The sequence below is a fragment of the Ostrea edulis genome, chromosome 2, assembly GCF_947568905.1.
Source record: "Ostrea edulis chromosome 2, xbOstEdul1.1, whole genome shotgun sequence".
In the NCBI taxonomy this organism is placed as follows: domain Eukaryota; kingdom Metazoa; phylum Mollusca; class Bivalvia; order Ostreida; family Ostreidae; genus Ostrea; species Ostrea edulis.
The window spans coordinates 67,357,195-67,379,512 of record NC_079165.1 but is presented as its reverse complement, the minus strand read 5'-3'; the positions used below and the strand labels follow the sequence as shown (position 1 = coordinate 67,379,512).

Genomic DNA, 22,318 nt, shown 5'->3' with positions numbered 1-22,318 from the left:
AAATCTCGAAATTACGTAGTTTGTCGAGCTTACGTGTCCTTGAGATATGAATAGGAGTAGTAATAGATTTACCCAATGAAATTACAGACTATATATTACGCCAGCCAATGAAATTTCGACACGACAAGCACTGATCAGTAAGTAGAAAGTACACGCGTATGGGCATTCAGCACTTTATTTGACAGGTGGAAAAGAAATAAGTTGAAGATTTCAAGAAATCGTGAAAAGACTCAAGTAGAGTTTACAGATTCAGTAAGTAGTAATTATATAGATATAATATATAAACAGTGAATCTGCATAAGATGTATCTGCTTTGGTTACTACCGTTATACCGGCATCTTGCCGGCATTTTCTCAGTTTTTTTGAAACGTGTACATATGCGAAGAAAATAATCACAAGTGTTTCTGTTTAAATCATGAAAAAATAGAATTTAATATTGGATGTAAGTTGATCATCCATATAAATGTGAAATTCACAAGGCCTAGGCCTGTAAGCTAAGTTTAGTAATAGTAGATCTCTATATGAAATTAACTCTTAGGTGAAAACGGAGAAGTACTGTAGATCTTTTGGGATCAAAAAAGCATGTATGTTCGAGTGGTATTAAAATTATGTTTTGGAGATCTCTTCTCCAAATTCTAATCGGCCTTTATGTTGGTATCTGTCAAGTCTTGACACATGGATTGAGACAACGCAAGGACTCATTCCTGACTTTTCTATTGCAGAAATGAAGAAGTTATTATATTTAGGGTTAGCCATTTTGTTGGTAACATGGGTTAGGGCTGATGATGATGAAGGTGAAAAGAAAAAAGACAAGGAAAGTGTTGGAACTGTGATTGGGATTGATCTTGGAACCACATATTCATGGTAGGAAATGTTTTCTTAACCATAAACTTCGTAAGATTGTGTATTTAGGACATTGAGATCATTATGTTCTGGTAAAATATTTAAAGGACTAGAGTCTCTGTGTTGTTGATATTGTCAACATATGTTAAGATGGCGAATATTACTAGGAAGTGCCACTTAATCAGGAAAAGGATTATTTTTGGGAAAGTGAGAATTAATTGCTTCAGGTTACATTGCTACACTATTTTGTTTAAATAACTAAACCTGCTTAAAAGGCTACTTTCTTTGTAAGAATGTTTTCTTGGGCATCAAACATCAATAGAGATTTTAATGATTTTTTTCTTTCTGACAGTGTTGGTGTGTTTAAAAATGGACGTGTTGAAATCATAGCCAATGACCAGGGAAACCGTATCACCCCTTCGTATGTTGCTTTTACCGCAGAAAGTGAGCGTTTAATTGGAGATGCTGCCAAGAACCAGCTGACCTCCAACCCAGAGAACACAATTTTTGATGTCAAGCGCTTGATTGGCCGTACATGGGATGACAAATCAGTCCAAAAAGACATTCAGTATTATCCTTTCCAAGTCACCAATAAAAATGGTAAACCTCATATCAGTGTGAAAGTTAGTGGCGAAAACAAGCTGTTTGCTCCCGAGGAGGTGTCTGCTATGGTTCTTGGAAAAATGAGAGAAATCGCTGAAGGATTCTTGGGCAAAAAAATCATCAATGCTGTCATCACTGTTCCTGCTTACTTCAATGATGCTCAGCGCCAGGCCACAAAGGATGCTGGTGTCATTGCTGGTCTTAATGTTATGAGAATTATCAATGAACCGTAAGTGTCCAAGTTAAGGTAGCTACAATGATGTTGCTCTGTCCAATTTTTTTATATTCAGATATTTTGTAAAAGGGGCTACAATTCCAAAATTTACTGAATATTTTGGTGGTGTCTTATTATTCAAAGGCTTCAAAAATTGGAACAAATAATGATACTTTTTAGACATCCCCCCCCCCCCCCCCCCCCGATGTTGGCTTCGTAGCTTGAATATCATGGCCATGGATACTTACCTTAACCAACAGTATTTACGAGATCAATTCAGAAGGTGGTTAAAGTTGATTTAAGAACCAAATTTGAATGTTCTAGGATTGATTGATTAAAACTCTAGACAAAAATAATTCATTAGATCATACAGTAAATCTAAAACATTTATTGACACAATTCGTCTATTGAGTTCTCATGCTTAACTTTTCATGTCCTTCCCCCAACCTGTCAGATTGTAAAAATTTGGGAGGACTACAGTTAGCACAATGAAAACTACTTCCTGAGCACATTTAAACTCAATTCTTCAATAGTTATGTCTTGCTGTTTAATGTAAAGTGATTTTAAATTAAACAATTTCTTTTTCCATCTTCAGAACTGCTGCTGCTATTGCATACGGTCTGGACAAAAGGGAGGGAGAAAAGAATATTCTGGTTTTTGATCTTGGTGGCGGCACCTTTGATGTATCTCTGCTGACCATTGATAATGGTGTGTTTGAGGTTGTGTCCACCAATGGTGACACTCATTTGGGAGGAGAAGACTTTGATCAGAGAGTCATGGAACACTTCATTAAGCTCTACAAGAAGAAGAAGGGAAAAGACATCAGGTAACAGCTTGTTTTAAAAAATATTAATTTGGTGATGGAACATTTTGATAGGTAGAATATTTTTTTATTTAAGTTATTGAGCATTGAATTCATGCTGTCATTTATTTTAGGAAAGACAACCGTGCAGTTCAGAAACTCCGTCGTGAGGTAGAAAAAGCCAAGCGAACCCTTTCATCACAGCATCAGGCTAAGATTGAAATTGAATCACTCTTTGATGGAGAAGACTTCTCCGAAACCATCACCCGTGCCAGATTTGAGGAACTTAACATGGTAAGTCCTGAGACTTGTTATAGACCATCCTTTCACGAAACTTTATATATGTCTAAAGTCTGGGTCTTGAAAGTAGTGAATTTTACACAAAAATTGCGTATTGCAGGACTTGTTCAGATCCACAATGAAACCAGTGAAACAAGTCTTGGAGGATGCTGACCTGAAAAAGGAAGACATTGATGAGATTGTCTTGGTTGGAGGTTCCACTAGAATTCCCAAAGTACAACAGCTGGTCAAAGACTTTTTCAATGGAAAAGTAAGTTACATTGCATAATTATGATAATGACAAAAGCGTGGTTTTGTTTGTTAAAAATATTTTTGTTTAGAATTGGTGAGCAACTTTTAATTTTATAATTGTATTCTTTTAAGGAGCCTAACCGTGGAGTGAACCCAGATGAGGCTGTTGCTTATGGTGCTGCTGTGCAAGCTGGTGTATTGAGTGGAGAGGAAGACACTGGTGATCTTCTGCTGTTAGATGTTAACCCCTTGACTATGGGTATCGAGACCGTTGGTGGAGTCATGACCAAACTTATTCCCCGTAACACAGTTATCCCCACCAAAAAATCCCAGATCTTTTCCACAGCTGCTGATAACCAGCCAACTGTGACCATCCAAGTCTTCGAAGGAGAGCGTCCAATGACAAAGGACAACCATGTGCTTGGTAAATTTGATCTAACTGGAATCCCACCTGCACCCAGAGGCGTCCCACAGATTGAGGTGACATTTGAAATTGATGTAAATGGAATTTTAAAGGTCACAGCTGAAGACAAGGGAACAGGAACCAAAAACCACATTGTTATCCAAAATGATAACAACAGACTGTCACCAGAAGACATTGAGAGAATGATCAATGATGCTGAAAAGTTTGCTGATGAAGACAAGAAAGTCAAGGAAAAAGTAGAATCAAAGAATGAATTAGAAAGCTACGCATATTCTCTTAAAAACCAAATAGGAGATAAAGAAAAATTAGGAGGAAAATTGAGTGATGAAGATAAAAAGACAATTGAGGATGCTGTTGATGAGAAAATTAAATGGATGGAATCTAATGCTGATGCTGAAGTAGAAGACTTAAAAGCACAAAAGAAAGAGTTGGAAGAAGTTGTGCAGCCAATAATGAGCAAACTTTACCAAGGAGCAGGTGGTGCTCCACCCCCATCAGGGGAGGAGGGAGCTGATGAAAAAGACGAGTTATAAAGACAGTTTCTTTAGGTTATTCGATCAACTTTCCATTTTTTATTCCTCATCAGTCAGTGGCCCACTGCAAAATTCTTGATTAAGTTTTATGTTTCAGTGCTAAGGTACATGTTATTGTGTGTATAGAAAGGTCTCCTCAATTATATTGCATCCTTTAAAGTATTTTTTTATTGACATATTGGATTGTATGTGTTTTCATTTCTTTCGTGTTAGGGGCCATTCCATTCTCAAGAAGAATGCTTGTGTTAGAGAAAATCTCATGCAGCATAATTAATTTGTTTTTACCGATCATGCATCATGTATATCACAACAAGATTTCATGTTGTTGAGTTTGATGTAGAATACAAGTGGTAGAAGTGTTGCAGTTTCTCATGATGAAGGTGTGAAGAGTATGTTATGAAGGATATAGCTCATACAAAATGAAGATGCTGCCAAATTTACTGCAAATCGCATCCAGTAAAAATTGAATCTTCTGCTCTATTTATTGACAGCTGTGTGTGAATGAGTATGCGTTGTGTGACTGTCTTGGGAATACAAGTAAATTTTGAACAAGGTGTGATGGATGAAATCCATGTATACATGTAAATGTGTTGTTGTTATGGATACATGTATATGATGGATATTTAATAAATTTCTAAAAATTAAAATTGGTTTTAAATGATAGTTACATTACATGTGCAAAACTTGTCAATTTTTGACAATGCTGTCAGATGGTACTATAGAAGAGGTATATGCATCTCTTTTTTTTCTCAGAAATTGTATACCTTTTCACAAAATGCATTGGGAGATAAGGTGAATGGTGATTGCATATTCCTCAGTAGTTATTAAATTCATGTAATGAAAAAGTAATCCCTGGCTGTAGATGTGTTGTATCTTCTAAGATGTGGTATGCCTTCAGAAATGCAATATGTTGACACACTAATGTAGAGTTGAAGAACTAAAACTGGTCGGAGGATTCAGACAGAAAATGTCCTTTTCATTGATCATAATGTAATGTCCTATTCTTGTGATCACGAGGCGTTGCCAAATTATATCGCATTGATTAACGTCCCTCTTGAGAATCTTTCGCTGCTATGGAGACATTGTCGGTGAAGGGCTGTAAAATTTAGGCCTATACTCGGCGCTTATGGTCATTGAGCAGGGAGGGATCTTTTATCATGCCACACCTGATGTGACACAGGATCTCGGTTTTTGTGGTCTCACCTGAAGGACCTTGGTTGCCTCTTAGAAACAAGGGGGGTACTAACCCGAATCCCTGCAGGAACATATATCACTTAGGTTCAACCAGAGATGGTATCTTTTCCTTCATAAAGGACTGCAAAATGTCCATTTTTATCAGCAAATGTTCAAATAAAGAGGTGAACAGTTTTCAGCCCAAGTGAGGTTTTCTTGACATGTCTGCTTGACATCTGTTTAATGACTCCAAAATGGGACCATTTTCAAACTGGCAGCAAATTATGGTCTTTGGTGAATTCAGAGATTGCAAGATTGTTAGATAGATGTGCCATATCCCTAAGGCTAATTGGATAAAGAGGTTTAAATAATCTGATGAGAAAGAACCATTTGACCAAAAATTATCATCTTCCCAATTAAGTTATGGGTTTCTGATCCGCTCTCTCGAGGAGCGGATCAGAAACCCTTCACTTGGGAAGATGAAAAATTATATGATGAAGTTTGAAACCACAACCCCAGGGTTCAAGGCGGTGCTTCATACAGTTGGGGTTGCAAATTTTACATAAGGATATTTATGAGTTTATATTTAGAAAATTTCTACCACAAGCCTACAGTATGTCAATTTGCAAGCATTTTGGTCTAGTGTAGACTCGGATGTGGTGAAACTGACGATTCTGGTTGAAAGTTGTAAACTGGAATATATAGTAAAAATTATTAAAATTAGATTGATACTTTTTAGCTCACCTGAGCTGAAAGCTCAAGTGAGCTTTTCTGATCGCCTGTTGTCCGTCGTCTGTCCGTCTGTAAACTTTTTACATTTTCAACTTATCCAGAACCACTGGGCCAATTATAACCAAACTTGGCCAAAAGCATACTTGGGTGAAGGGCTTTCAAATTGGTTCAAATGAAGGGCCATGTCCCCTTCAGAGGGGAGATAATCACAAAAATAAGGTGGGGTCATTTAAAAATCTTCTCAAAAACCACAGGGCCAGAGGAGCCGACATTTACACGAAAGCTCCCTGGCATAATGCAGATTCAAGTTTGTTCAAATAATTGCCCCCGGGGGTTGGATGGGGCCACAATAGGGGATCAAAGTTTTACATACAAATATATAGGAGAAATCTTCTCAAAAACTACTGGGTCAGGTAAGTGGAAATTTATATGAAAGCTTCCTGGCATAGTGCAGATTCAAGTTTGTTAAAATCATGGCCCCCAGGGGTAAGATGAGGCGACAATAGGGGATCAAAGTTTTATATACAAATAGGAAAATTCTTCTTCTCAAAAACTACTGGGCCAGGAAAGTGGAAATTTACATGAATTAAGCTTCCTGACATAGTGCAGATTCAAGTTTGTTAAAAAAAAATCATGGCCCCCTGGGGTAAGATTTTTTTTATATTTTTATTTCACTCAATCGACATACATAATGCACAAAAGTAGATACAAAAGAATATGAATATATCTAAGCATATACATGTATATTATAATGTTCATTTTCTTTTTATGAGAGAGAGAGAGAGAGAGGAGGGAGTCAGTTAACTAATGGAGACCATTTTTCCCAGTCCGTTTTAAATTTACCTAATTCATTTCTTTCCTTATAACTATATCCTGGTTGATTTGATACAATTAATTCCAATCATTTATAAGAGCTTTATCTGTTAGCTGATTTTTTTGGCATCTATTCCTATATATATATTTTTTTATTATTATAAGTAATGTATTGTATGACCTAAAATGTTTTTGTTTTGTATCACCAAATATATAAGTTTTGACATCAAATTCTATTTCAATCTCCTTTGAATTGCAATATCTGATAAATTCTGATAATAATTGTTGTACTTTTGGACAATCCCAAAGTAAATGGTAAATTGTTTCATCTTCCCTCTCACAAAAGGTGCATAATTATAGTTTAGAATCTAGCTACTCTACCTAATTTGTACATGTAGCTATTGGTAGTTAAAATGTGGTGGTTAACTCTGTATTGAAACCATAATAATTTGGAATCCAATGTAGTCAAGAATGGAAGGTAAAAGATTGCCTTCCATTGGTTATCAGAGGTAATGAAATATCTACTCCATTTCTTTTTTCCTGTGGGTATAGCATCTGGTTTATTGAGAGTATCATACATAGGTTTCGACCCTTTCTTTTTTAAAACAAATAGTTTGATATTCAAGGGGATAAGGGGTTTTTGCACAGATGCTTTATTTGTAAAGTTATACTTTTTCATATCTGTGGCTACTACTTGTGTTATACCCATATATGATAAAAAATTCATTTGTAGGTTAAATCTGTCTTTAGATATTTTAAAATTTAAAATTTCTCCTTTTTCGTCAAGTAGATCATGTACATTTTTTATTCCTTTATCATACCATGTTTTATAGAAGATGGACTGACTTTCTATCTTGAACTTATGATTATTCCATAAAGGTTGGCTCATATGGTCCTCCCAAGATTTAATGACAACTTTTTCTTGAATTTCCTTAAAAGCCACCATGACATCTTTCCAGAAGTCATTTTTTACATTTTCAACTATCTGTACCCGGGTCTAAGATGAGGTGACAATAGGGGATCAAAGTTTTATATACAAATATATAGGGGAAATCTTGAAAAATCTTCTCAAGAACTACTGAGCCAGAAAAGATGAGATTTACATGAAAGCTTCCTGACATAGTGCAGATTCAAGTTTGTGAAACTCTGATGACCCCTCCAGGGGTTAGGATGGGACCACAATAGGGGATCAAAGTTTTACATAACTATAATAAATAGAATATTTTTTTCTCAAGAACCATTAGGCTAAAGAAGTTTACATTTGCACAAAAGCTTCCTGACATAGTGCAGATTAAAGTTTGTAAAAATCATGGTCCCCGGGGGTAAGATGGGGCCACAGTAGGGGATCAAAATTTTACATACAAATTTATAGGGAAAATCATTAAAAATCTTCTTAAAAATCACTGGCCAAGGAAGTTTACATTTACATGAAAGCTTCATGACATAGTGCAGATTCAATTTTGTAAAAATCATGGCCCCCGGGAGTAGGTTGGGGCCACAATAGGGATCAAAGTTTTACATGCGAATAGGAAAAATCTTTAAATATGAGCCAAGGTGACTCAGGTGAGCGATGTGGCCCATGGGCCTCTTGTTTGAACTTGCTTAGACTTTAAAGGATCAATTAAATGGTCTTATTTTAATTAATCAGATTGCTAAGGCCCAGATGGGGATTCAAGAACATTATATATATTTTTTTTAATTCTGTGAAACCAAGTCTACTGAATCAATCTAAATGATATGCAGACATTCTTGTGTAGATTTGCATATATATAGGGGGAGACAATCCATAAGCTTAGCTATAGGTTATGTGTAGCAATAATTGGCTCAAGTTTCACGTACAGGGCTTGCTCCTCCTTACATGGCTTTGAGTCATATAATCTAGGTATTAAATACTAAGTTTGCTCCTTCACCTTAGGGTGACAGGGCCCGAGGGCAAGGAAGTAAAGGGCAATTTTGTACGTGTTATCACATTATACAATATGCGAGCCTTCTTGCTCCTTAGTTATGTAGTAATTGAGGCTATATGTACTGTGGATATCAGCCTGGATAGTTCATTGGTTAGAGCACCTGACTAGTAATGCAGGGGGCCTAGGTTCGAATCCCGATCTGGTCCATTGCATTTTCTCCATTCCTGTTACATTTGGTACCATAAACCACCCCTGGATTTGCAGGTGAAAGTCCTGCCAGGGGCAAAAAGAATCTGGGTTGTGTCTTCGGGGGCAAAGACATTTAAGGAGGGAGGAATGTAGCGGTCAGCCATGTTCGATCGATGGTGGCCAGTTAGTTCAGATGGTAAAGCACCTGACTAGAGATTCAGGGGGCCCGGGTTTGAATCCCTGTCTAGTCTGTTGCATTTTCTCTTTTCCTGTTACATTTGGTGTCGTTGACTACCCCTGGACTTGCAGGTGAAAGTCATGCCAGGGGCAAAAAGAATCTGGGTTGTGTGTCTTCAAGGACAAATTAAAGGATGGAGGAATGTAGTAATTAGGGTTATACGGACTGTGAATATCGGTCTGTGTAGCTCAGTGATGAGAGCTAGCACCTGACTAGTAATGCAGGGGTCCCCAGTACAATTCCTGTCCAGCCACAAATTTTCTCTCTCCTACATAGTATATTTGGTGCCGTTGACCACCCCTGCACTGCAGGTTGTCCAGGGGTGAAAAGAACCTGGCTTGTGTGTGTCTTCGAGGGCAAAGACAAATTCAGGAGGGAGGAGTGTAGTAATCAGAACTATATGGACAGCTCATTGGTTAGAGCACCTGACTAGTAATGCAGGGGTCCTGGGTTCGATTCGCAGTCCAGCCATAAATTTTCTCCTCTCTCCTATATATACTATGTAACAGTTATATTACCTGCACTTAAAGCTCAATATAGATTAATTTTTAGCACCTTTTGTCTGTCCATAAACTTTTCCAGAACCACTTGGCCAATTTCAGTCGAACTTCACAGGTACAAATGAACCTTGGGAAAAGGGAATTTAAGTTTGTTCAAATAAAGGGCCATGTCCCCTTCAAAGGGGAGATAATCACAGTGTAACAGACACATTTTCATGCTAAGGGATTTGAACCCGGGTCTCTGGCACGCAAGTCAAACACTCATCAATCAAGTTAAAGGCTTAACCAACAAGCCAGAGCTAGCAGGAATGCCATATCACTCACACTACCACAACAATAAGGCAAGAATAGGGTGCAGAGAAGATTTCTGATAATTTGGGAGCTTTGCCCTGCACCACCCTGACAACCCTGGGGTGAAGGAATCCTGAAATTTACAATTTATTATGTCTCCCTTGTCCCAAAGAAGCATTTAGAATTTGAAAAGAATTGGGAGCCTAAGCCTAGGGTTATAGTTATGAAGAAGTTAAAAATGTTCAATTGTTGACGCACAATGCCAGACACCGACCAGTGGCCTCTGTGGCTGAGTTGTTAGAGCATTGCACTCAAAATCACACGGCTTCTCACCTCTGTCGGCGCGGGTTCGAATCCCGCTCGCGCCAGTAAGTGAGAAAGTTTCCCAGTTTACTTTCGGAAGGTCGGTGGTCTCTTCCCGGGTACATGTATCTGGGTTCTCTCTTCCACCAATAAAAAACTGGGGGCCACCAGATAACTGAAAAATTGTTGAGTGTGGCGGAAAACATCAATCAATCAATCAACCGACCAGTGGCAAAAGGTCACCTTAGTAACTCAGGTGATCTACCGGTAATGAGACTTCTTTCCATATTGTGGCCCCACCTTACCCACCACGTTCATTATTTTAACAAACTTGAATCTGCGCTACCTGAGGATGCATGCAAACAAATATGACTTATCAAGGCCCTGTTGTACTAGATTTAAAAAGATTTTAAAATTTTCTTACACCTCCATTTAAAACTGATCCGATATGGTAACTGGTCTCACAATATCCCCTTGGGCCATGATTTGAACAATTCTTAATCTACATAATTCCTCAATTAACCCAGTGGTTCTTGGGAAGATTTCTTAAAAATGCCATCATATTATCACTATTTCTTAATTATCTTTCCTTTGAAAATGGTCTTAACAATTTTGAATTCCCTATATATTATTATATCTTATCATGCTTTATGGCAAGTTTGGTTGAAATTGACCAATTGATTCAAGAAAAAATGTGAAGTGGATGGATGGCAGACAGCATGTGATCATAAAGGCTCGTTTGAGCTTATAGCTCACTTTGAGCTAAAATCTGAGTTCCCAAGTCACAAAAGGCATTGGCATGAAAGAGAATCTTTACTACTATAGTCCTCACCACGATAGATCTATGATGTCTCAATATGTGTGAAAAATTCTTGAAGAGACTTATTATAAAACAAATAAAACAAAATTGTACATTTTGAAGTGAATCATGGATTTAATATTTACAATGATGACATCACAAATGCATGTATTTCCTGTTATTTTGCTGAAATTGCCAAAATTCATTCTTTTGAACACTATGGGCCAGCAAATAGCAGTGGCAATTTATGGTGGTAGTGGTGGGTGTGTAAGCCCCCCACCCACCCCACCTTTGTTGATAGAGTATGGTATAATATGCATGTACAGTGTATATACCAAGCTATCTATAATCAACTATCAGACATATAATAACTTTAAATAATATAAATAGATTTTCAAGAATACAATTGCCGATTTGCAATGCTTACATCTAACAATCTATCATGATTGTCTCAACACACACCGACCTTTTTTTTCTATAAAACCACGTTCAGAGATTCTCCAGAATTTAAAATAATTTGACGAAGAATAAATTTACCTGACTTTTTAGACAAATTTCATATTTTGTTTTGGTGGTATAATAGTAAGATAACTTTAGAATCAAATTTTACTTTCTGATTTGTTCATACTTTAATATACCAAGTTACTCATAAATGTAAACTTCGCCCATTTTTGTCAGTCATTTTACTCTGAAATGGTATGTTATTCAACAATCAAGGGGCTTCAGGGGCATGCATATACAATTTTAACAATAAGATTCATTATAAATGTGTTGATTTGAATAAGTTTCCACATTGGTCTGAAGTTGGATCATGGAAATATACTACAGAAAATGCAATATGAGAAGTACATAAATTTTAAAAAAAGTAACACAGAATAACATAGTATAAATTATGGCTTGAATAGAAATGCAAGAAATAAATGAGATGGATAATGAAAATTTATTTCTTAATTTTAGCAATTTCATTTCTTTTAAAATCATGTAGTGTATTTTTCTAATTATCTTTTTTTTTTTAACTGACATGGTTCTTGAAGACTTTAGTCATATATTTAAAAAATATCAGCAAATGATGTTTTTCATTTTTATAAATATCTTTATATTAAAAAAAATTAGAACATCTACATGCTTAGTCTTGTAGGCACGTTTTATTAGATATTCATATCAGGCATAAAATCACTGCAGAATTTGGACTCTAAAATTTCTTATTTCCAAACAAAATACCATTTTTATTACACTGGAGGACCCCCCCCCCCCCCCCCCCCCCCCCCCCCCCCCCCCCCCCCCCCAATTCATATAATCATAATAATTGAGAACTTGTATCACTCTTTCGTCGTATAAATCAAACTTCATACGAGATGTTTTGAGAACACATAATTGTCGAGATATGGCACAGTTTCTGCTGGGAGTTGATCAGGATCCGTTGTGCTGTTGCCGCCCACCTGGTATTACGGTGACAGTGGGGATTAAGCAGGTTTTCAATGTGTGGTTCAGCTGCTGGATCTCCTCATCTTGTTTTTCATACATTTTCACAGCTTGGGTAAATCGAATGATACCTAAATCAAAAAACAATCTAAATCATGATCATTTTTGCAAAATATTATTGCAGTTGCTGGTTGTCTATGAAATTCAACTCTACATAATACCATGTATACAATATGACACCAGTAAAAATAAGATTTGTTTTTATTAAAGAGACACTACAGCTCATTTTCCACATTTTAATAAAGTGTTTTTAAAAACACGTATTGATAAAATGATAAAAATCATATCGATACTGACAATTTTGAACAATTGGATGCATTAATTTACTCTCAACTGCGCTTTGAAGATCGTCCGGAATTCAAAGGTTTCTTCATGCTGACTCGGACTTTTGAATGCTTATTTACATCACATGGTTTTGAATGACAGCAAAGGTGTTGTGTAGGAATCCCCTTCAAGGGGACCACACTCACCTTTCAAGTATAAGCTAGATTATTTCCTGCTCATTATAATAAGTAATTATATAAATCATAATTCAACAGAAACCCATCTATGTTCTTATTGACCGATGTTTTTACAACTGGTTAACACTTGTCGTGTTCAGATAAAAATAACACTTTTAAAGCAGTTCTTCACGGCTAGTCCCAATAGCAGATTTAGGGGGGCCAGGATCCCCCTCCCCTTTTTAACCACAAATTGTGAGTGAAACTCCAAATTTTGCACCCAGAATGGCCGATTACTTTGGCTAATATTTGACTTTCACATCCCCCTTCGGAAATCCTAGATCCGCCACTGAGTTACAATCGTTTCTCCTAGCTCTTTGTTTTCCAACGGTCATACTGATCCCAAAGTCAATTTTATTTCACGTATGAGTTTTGTCTCATTTTATTTTTACCTCTTTTCTCATAGAATCTTTCAAAATTCTGGATCTATCGATATCCACTGCACTACACTTTCTCTCACTTGACGATATGCTGCACTGTTTACTGTCTATGCGCATGCGTCTGAAGACCGAAGGAGGAGACTCGATATTTTTTGTATAGGCCATCAAAAAGTATTAATTTTTACGTTAAAACGAGAGTTTGTAACTTTAGATAAGTGTTATTTTTGCAAAGTTCATACATTCAACAATGCAACAAAAATTGAGAAAGCCCTGAGAAAATTGTCATTTCATGATTTTTGCGCAAAATGAGCTGTAGTGTCTCTTTAAAACAAATGTCTTCCCGACTCCCAAAATTGAAAGTAAGCTCCAAATTTCACCTCCCCCTCCCTTTAATGTACTGGATAGTATGGAGGAGAAAGCATGAGCAGACACTGAGCATAGACATTATGAATGGTACTTTGTGCATTGAGAAAAAAGATGGAAAAGAGATTCAATATCAATGTGACCAATGTCATTGATGTAAATGATACAAAAATAATGACTGTTATACTGAAGTGTCAGTAGGAAAGTGAAATTACCATTTTACATGAAAACAAGATGTCCACAGGCCTAATTATCGGTCACCTGAGTACTAGTGGAAAGGTATCACTACTCCCAAGGGCTATGAAATCTAGAATAGATTTCCTGTTCTGAATATCTATGCTAAATTCTAATGTTCAGCAACAGTATATAACAAGATGTGTTCTAAAAACTTCACTGCCCTCAAAAGTGCATACACTGATGAAAGGTTTTACATAATATAATAGGTGTATAATAACATTAAAACACACAAAGATACAACTAATTTGGACCCATCTAATACAGTCAAAACCCTGGGTTGTGAAATTCACCATTTTTTGTACATCCCTTTCTGCTATTCCTAAGTATGCATTTAGATTTTATACAGTATCATGCAGCAGACTTACACATAAATACTATATACTAAGTTTGACCCCACCTTGGGGTCAAAACCCCATCTCTGGGGATCATCAAATTTACAATTTTGGTAAAATACTACCTGCTCATTCTAATTAATATTTATTTAGTTTCAATTTAGTATCAATAACACTAAAGAAGATGTTATTTAAGTGTTTTACACATAAACACTATATATCAAGATTGGCACTATATAGTAAATATGGCCCCACCTGGGGTCAGAACCCCTACCCCGGGGATCATGAAATTTATAATTTTGGTAGAGGCCTTCCTACTCTGCATCACTATGCATTTAGTTTTTGGGGTTTTTTAAACGTGCGGTTCTAGAGAAGAAGACTTTTGAAAATTGATAAATTTTGGACAGTTTTTGCCCCATCCTTAAGGCCCCAGGGGTGCAAGAATCCTGAAATTTAAAATTTATATTCCCTTTGTTCCAATGATGTTTCATACCAAATTTGAAAAGAATTGGACTGGTAGTTATCAAGAAGATAAAAATGTCTATTGTTCACATATTTAATAACTGACCATTTTGGCCCCACCCTGATACCAAAACCCCTACCCCTGGGATCATCAAATTTACAATTTTGGTAAAGGACTACCTATTCTTTCTACACATCTATTTAGTTTCAATTTAGTATCAATAACACTAAAGAAGATGTTAAGTATTTTAGATATATACACTATATAATAAGTTTGGCCCTGCCCTGAGGTCAGAACCCCTATCCTGGGTATCATGAAATTTACAATTTTGGTAGAGGCCTTCCTGCTCTACATCACTATGCATTTAGTTTATCTTTAATTTTACAAGTTATGTCCTCTTTGTTCCAAAGATGCTTCATACCAAATTTGAAAAGAATTGGAATGATAGTTATCAAGAAGTTAAAAATGTCTATTGTTCACACATTTAATAACTGACCATTTTGGCCCATATTGATACCAAAACCCTATCATCAAATTTACAATTTTGGTAAAGGACTACCTGTTCTTTCTAAATATCTATTTAGTTTCAATTTAGTATCAATAGCACTAAAGAAGATGATATTTAAGTGTTTTACACATAAACACTATATATCAAGATTGGCCCCACCCTGGGGTCAGAAGTCCTACCCCGGGGATCATGAAATTTACAATTTTGGTAGAGGCCTTCCTGCTCTACATCACTATGCATTTAGTTTTTCTTAGACATGTGCAATTTTTGAGAAGAAGATTTTTGAAAATTGGTCAATTTTAGGCAGTTTTTGCCCCACCCCTAAGGCCCCAGGGGTGCTGGAGTCCTGAAATTTACAATTTATTTCCCACTTGTCCCAAAGATGCTTCATACCAAATTTGAAAAGAATTGGACTTGTAGTTATCAAGAAGAAGTTAAAAATGTTCAATTGTTAACGCACGACGACGGACAACAATCAATTGCAATAGGTCACATGAGTTTACTAAAAAGCTTAAAACACTCCTCTTTGATCCACTGTAAATTGTTGGTAAATATTAGATCCCTGGTCAGAACAATGTAAACATCATTAAATGATAATGAAGTGATGTACATTGTACAAAATTTCAGTGTGAAACCTGATAATATGGTCTAGTTGCTGTCATAGGATAATTTATCATTCTCTCATCAAATCTCACTTACATCTTTGCCAACATTTGGAAATGCATGACAAATTCATCAAATGATATAAACAACTGAAATGATGGATGAATAGCAGACAATTAATACAACAGTGAAAACAAATAGATAGGCTGTTTTGTCCATTACTCCACTGATAAATCTTTCCTATAAATGGTCTGCAAGATATAATGTGAACTGTTCAGCAGTTGTTCTTCTGTACTTATTGACCACATGAGTTTGTTTACTTTATAAGGAATTAGTCCGAAGCTTAGGGAATTCAGAAGAGAAACTCACATAGTCTGATTAAAACATGAGGGATTGATAAGAGAAATTCATGTGGTCTAATTCAGAAACAATTTGAGTTTATATTTGAAAAACAAAACTGGAAATTCATTATAGTTGAAAGTTGTACAAGAATCTTGACGTTTATAAAGGTGTTTACAGAGGTGTAAGTGAAGCTTGCGGAATACAGCCTCTAATGAGAGAATGGACAATTTTAAAATGTACATGCTATTTACTTCAAATACTAAAAAACTTTCCAATTCTTTTTACAATATACCTGGAACAGTATTAAATCTAAAAAAATATTTGCCTTACCCCAGTACTTTAACAGTTGGTTAAGCAGCATATTACTAATTAAGACTGTAACTAGTAAGTACACATACCCTCTCCATCTGGTGCAAACCCATATTTTTCAATAACTTCCATTTGAATGTTAGTGGCCACTGGAAATACAATCTGCATGGTCCGTAACATATCATTTCCAGCGGAGATCTTTGCTTCCTCTAATCTCTGAAAGTTTTCTTCCTCTTTGAATGCACCTAGAATGTCACTCAATGCATCTAAAAAGATTAATAGAAGACATGCTTTTATATTCATTTTCTTGTTTGTAATATTTTTATGCAAGGATGAACTTAATGACCTGCTTATTAAGCTATATAGAGAGCTATAATGGTAACACATGTATATATACGAGAAAATTAGTCAAAATAAGCAATGAAAGGACATAATTAACATGAAAATTTTCTTCCCATCTTGGAAGCAGCCATCTTGATTCCTTCAAAGCAAATTCAGACACTGATCCAGTATGAAATAAATGAAAAACCAAGGTTTTGTTCATTTCCAATACTGCCTAAACAGTACAGGCTGTTTTACAAAGTCCTTGATTTCAATTAGAGTTCTCTTTAATAGTAAATTCGAACCCAGGTGATATAATTGCCTGTGATTTTACAAGGTCCATCACAATCTCTATACTTAGCTATACAGCTTTATTATGTTTTACATAGCTATTTGAAATAGTTTGATTTAGCAAGTTCAAATTTTTATTGAATCAATTTCTAAAAACAAAAAAATTGAATTTCACCAAGTGAAAATATTTCATCCTTGTACTCCATACTACACATTGTAAACAAAAAATACTTCTTAAATTACGTCCCTTAGGAAGAGTTGTCAATGTTTTACAGTTTAGGATTATCAAGTTGTTAAGCAACAGTTATCCAATCTTCAGCATAGAATGAAAGTCAACAAGAGATGTTTGTAAAACACATATGCCCCCATGGTGCAAAATTGAAAAGGGTTATACACACACATTATTTAATTGATAGTAATATCATCAATTCAAAATATTGAGCAGACAATATCTTCCTATGTCAAGAGTGAATTGACCATGTGACCTAAAAATCAATAGGGTCATCTACTCCTTATGCTGTACCAGTGTACCAAGTTTGGTGTCAATCAAGCAAATAATTCTTAAAATATAGGAGACAATATATTACTATGTCCAGTTCAACAATTGACTTTTGCTCAAAATCAATATGGGTCATCTTCTCCTGAAGATGTACCAGTGTACTAAGTTTGATGTCTGTCAAGCAAAAGGGTTATCGAGATATTGAGTGGACAGTATATTACTATGTCCAGTTTGACCCTTGACCTTTGACCATGTGACCTCAAAATCAATAGGAGTCATCTTCTCCTGAATATACACCACTGTACTAAGTTTGATGTCTGTCAAGCAAAGGGTTCTGAAGATATTGAGCGGACAGTATATTCCAATGTCCAGGTTGACCCTTGGACCTCAAAATCAATAAGGACTGTTGCAAATATGTTGCAATTTATTCAATAATTAGATGCAAATGCTGAAATATTTGATCATTATGTTACAACTAGGATTATGTACAATATCAAATATATTGTTCTAATTTTCTCTTCTCAGCAGGGCTCGAAATTAGTGAGAAATACTCGCAAAATGTGAGTACATTTGAAAAATAGCGAGTAAAAATAGTGGACACTCGAAAGTCTTAGCGAGTGGTGAGTTACAAACTATAATCGTATCGTATCCGTTTTATACGGTGATGCGCTATTCGTTTCCTTAAACTTGCACTCTGAATCATACAAATGCTTACATGAACAACCGATTTCAACAACCGTTTCTATCTGGATTTTTCTTTTATGATTTTTTAAGAAACTCGGAGTCAAACAAATGCTTTAGAGTCCGGACATCGCATTATGATGAAAAATAGACATGTGCCACGAGTCCTGTTCACCTATAGTGGTGATTAAATTGAATTCCAAGTGTGAGGTTTTTGTTATTCATTTATCTAAAAAAAAAAAAAAAAATTCGGAGTCTATGTTTTACCAAGTCTTCCAGTAGTCATTTTTATCAGAATCATGAGAATGTCCTATCTAAATTATTTCATTGTCATATTGAAGTCGGGTTGTAGTGATGACATGAGTGCACTGCTCACAGCGTAAACGATTATCTAAAAATTCACGGGGCTCGTGATCGTGCTGTGCTGATTATAAACATTGAGTCCAGGATTCGCTTTGAAAAATCACTAGTGACAACCCTGATGTGGCATGAAATTGGAAGACTGGATCTAGACCTGTGCTAAACAGGTTGTGGATTAGAGGTGCGATAATCAAGAGACCTAAATATTGCACCATATGACTTACATAGCTTAGTGTCTTGTCCAAACGATGCCTGTTGACCCACTAGGCTTAGTAATGATTGGGGAATCATTGATTAAAAAAAAAACATATGAAAAAAGAGCACTGCTTAATTATTTTTATTTCAACTTGTAGGTATTAATTTTAGCCTGTGGATTTTTTACCCACAGACTAAAATTAGCCTGTGGTAGAAAAAGTTAATTTCAACCCCTGCAGATTCTGAAACGTCATTGCTACAAGGATATTGTCATATGAATTTCATTTTTTAAAAATTAGATAGGTGCGCATAGGGGGAGGAGATCCGTGCATGTATGTACAATAGTGTTGAATTTACAGTGGAACCCCGTATTACGTTCCCCCTTTAATACGTTAGTCAGCATATTACGTTGGAATTTCAAAGCACAAAACCATTTCTTAACAAACCTATATAAAATAGACCTCGTTATTACGTTGTCCTAAGATGTCGGGACTCGGTATTACGTTGTAAAAATTCCGACAAAAACGTAATAAACCCCTAATTATTCTATAGTGATTTTCAAAATAATAAGCCATTCACTCCTTGACTGCCTGAGGCAGTCACCACATAATTGGGGATTAGAGACGCTTGACTGGTCACGCTTTCATAGATCTAGTGACATCAATACAGGTGAATACCCGGTATCGAAGCCAGTGATAAATAATTAAAAAATGTTTATTTAGAAATTGTACTCTATGAAATTTACTTCATTTTTTATATTTTGATTATCAAAGAAATGATAATTTCTCAACCACCTGCGTGTTCAGCATAGTGTGATTACCTTCCCTATTAAAACTCTATTTACGGACAGCTTTGGTACCAAACATGAAGGACAAGATTTATCGTAGCAATGTTAAAACAGCTTAGGGAACTGCTTGGACATAGGTGACTAAAGGTGTTCAATTAAAAAATTGTCCGTTGTTTGGACATGCAGCTTGGGTGTTCGTAAATCTCCTCCATACATACACCGATCAAACTGTCCTGTGTTATCGGCCAATTCGTGCACGGCATTTACCACTGTGAATATTTTAAAATCCCTTGATGTGCACCGTGCACGTGATTTAAGTGCCATCATTTAGCGTTATAAATGAAATCTTCGTGCATCATTATATTTTTTTTATGTGGATTGCGCTTAAATATGTTCTCCGTGTTTATCGTTGGTGAGAAAAGTGTGTAAGTGTTGGGTATCATGTGTGTTTTATGTCTATAGTTTTGTTGTTTTTTGGGCGGGATTTTTTTTTATTGTGTTGTGTATTGTGTAATACGAGAACTTAATAAAAACGATGTTTTGTTATTTTTTTTATATGAATGATGAATACGAACCGGAACGAGTTATTGAAAGAAATTTACATGAACGCATTGAGTTTAACTTGAACAAAATGGCGGTTCAAACGAATGCAGAAAAGCAGCGTTTTTCAAAACATCCTCATGTATCCTACACCAGAAATAAAGAAAAGGGATAAGAACATGAAGAATTACGGACATTAAAGATAGATGTAAATAAAACAAAGTATCATAGTCTTTTAAACAAAGAAACAGTAAAGATATATTTACACACCCCTTCACGGAGTACCAACGGAAGATATACAATTTCCAAAGGATATTTTTAACGGATTTCACTTGGAACGTTTATTACGTTGCCCCTGGTATTACGTTATTTTATGACAAAATGGAAAACGTAATAACGGGGTTCCACTGTATTTAAAATTATCATTATAATGAAATGTGTTTTATGTTCAAAGGCAGTGCTACAAACATGAAAGGTTTGCAACAAGACTTTGGCATTTTTATCACACAATTAGTGACTTGGAAAGATTGAGAGTAGAAATAAGGAAAGTTGAGGCAGTTGAGAGCATACAGTTCAGAACATTTCACGCTTCACAGATTAAGCAAGTCACAGTGCAGGCAACAGAAATAAAATGTATATAAGTGTAAAAATATTTCAATCACATTCATGTATAAAATGTTTTAATGATTTGATATGAAGCCCTGGGAGAAAACTAATCTGGGTTGTTTCTGTAGCCTATTTTTCATTCATATACTGAGTATTTGGCAAATGTCATTAGAGGGCAAAGCCCTTTCAGGCCCAAAGGGCCATTAGAGTGCAGCTCTCCCTATAGGTAACACGTATATACATGTTTAAAAGGAAAATATAGAAAACTAATGAAAAATTAAACCATACCTATGGAACTTGAAAATTTTGGTCCCAATGGCATCGATTCGAATACTATCGCGTGGACATGTATTTCTCCATTTTGAATGACGTGTACCCAAGTTCACGTTATTCTGAGATGTTACATAAAATCCATAAAAGCATGTAAATCTTATTTTCTTAGTCATATATAATCACTCCTCGATTTGAAACGAGAATTGTACGTTTCCCATGTTTGTGTATTTGCTAAACACCGACGCTGAATATGATGTCACAATGCACTGTTTACATCAGTTGCTTAACGTGTCCCACGTTCAATGAATAGGCGGATCAAAAATGTCTAAAGTTAGAATACTTTGATTGAGCTTTGTCCCCACACATTAGGTGCTAATAGAGGGCGAAGCCCTCTCACGGCCCAAAGGGCCGTGAGAGCGGAGCTCTCCCTATAGGTAACATGTATATACATGTTTAGTTTGGTACCAATGGCGTCGATTCGAATATTAGCGCGTGGACATGTATTCCTCCATTTTGAATCTCGTCTACCCTAGTTCACGTCGTTCTGAGATGTTACATAAAATCCGTAAAAACCTGTAAATCTTATTTTCTTAACCATATATAATCACTCCACGATTAACGCCATGTTTTTTGTTGTGGTTCAAACGCTATGTTTGTAAATTTGCTAAATAACGACGCTGAATATGACGTCACAAAGTACTGTTTACATCAATTGCGTTATATTTCCCGCGTTCAATATAAAGGCGGATCAAATGTCCAAAATCAGGATGCTTTGATACAGCTCTGTCCTCGTGCTAACTTCGGGTTATTTTTGTCCTGTTTTGGCTATAGATACTAATGCCAAAACTTTTTTGCTTCGCCCTCAAAAACGGTCACGCCGTAAAACATATTATTTCGGGATATTTTTTGTCCTGTTATGGATCTAGATACTAATGCCAATAGTTTTTGCTTTGCCCTCAAACACGGTCACGCCGTAAGACATATTACCTGTGATTACTCATTTTATTGCAAACTGGACCTAAAAGAAATCCCGTGTTTTTCTCTTTGAGCATAAATACTTGTTTAGAATATTTTTTAACAAAACACATTTCAAAGTTGGGTTTGAATACACTTTTAAGCAAAAATAGTTTCAATAAATACAACAACATACTTTTACAGTTCTCTAGTGAAAAATGTTGCAAGGGAGCTGCCATCTTGAATTTACAATGTTAGCTCAAACAGAAATATGTCGGAAATATAAAATACTTTTTTTCCATGCTAAAATGGAAAATACCTTTCCTTTCTAATACATATATACAAATTTTATTTGAAAACTTAAGATAAACTACGCAAATGTATCATATCTCCAAAA

General features: G+C 35.8%; 2 protein-coding genes across 2 annotated transcripts; one reads left to right on the top strand and one right to left on the bottom strand.

The window, feature by feature from the left end:
• The first annotated feature begins 42 nt into the window (after positions 1 to 42).
• Positions 43 to 4,597, top strand: LOC125679028 (endoplasmic reticulum chaperone BiP-like). The gene is made up of 7 exons (XM_048917915.2): positions 43 to 252; positions 723 to 864; positions 1,196 to 1,675; positions 2,256 to 2,486; positions 2,597 to 2,756; positions 2,863 to 3,012; positions 3,126 to 4,597. Exons 2-7 carry the CDS (start codon positions 725 to 727, stop codon positions 3,948 to 3,950), a joined length of 1,986 nt encoding a protein of 661 aa, XP_048773872.2. The 5' UTR covers positions 43 to 252; positions 723 to 724; the 3' UTR covers positions 3,951 to 4,597.
• LOC125678332 (protein C10-like) lies at positions 3,622 to 22,173 on the bottom strand. The gene is made up of 3 exons (XM_048916718.2): positions 22,118 to 22,173; positions 16,504 to 16,680; positions 3,622 to 12,448 (listed from the first exon to the last, which is right to left on the bottom strand). Exons 1-3 carry the CDS (start codon positions 22,158 to 22,160, stop codon positions 12,306 to 12,308), a joined length of 363 nt encoding a protein of 120 aa, XP_048772675.1. The 5' UTR covers positions 22,161 to 22,173; the 3' UTR covers positions 3,622 to 12,305.
• Between the last annotated feature and the right edge of the window lie 145 nt (positions 22,174 to 22,318).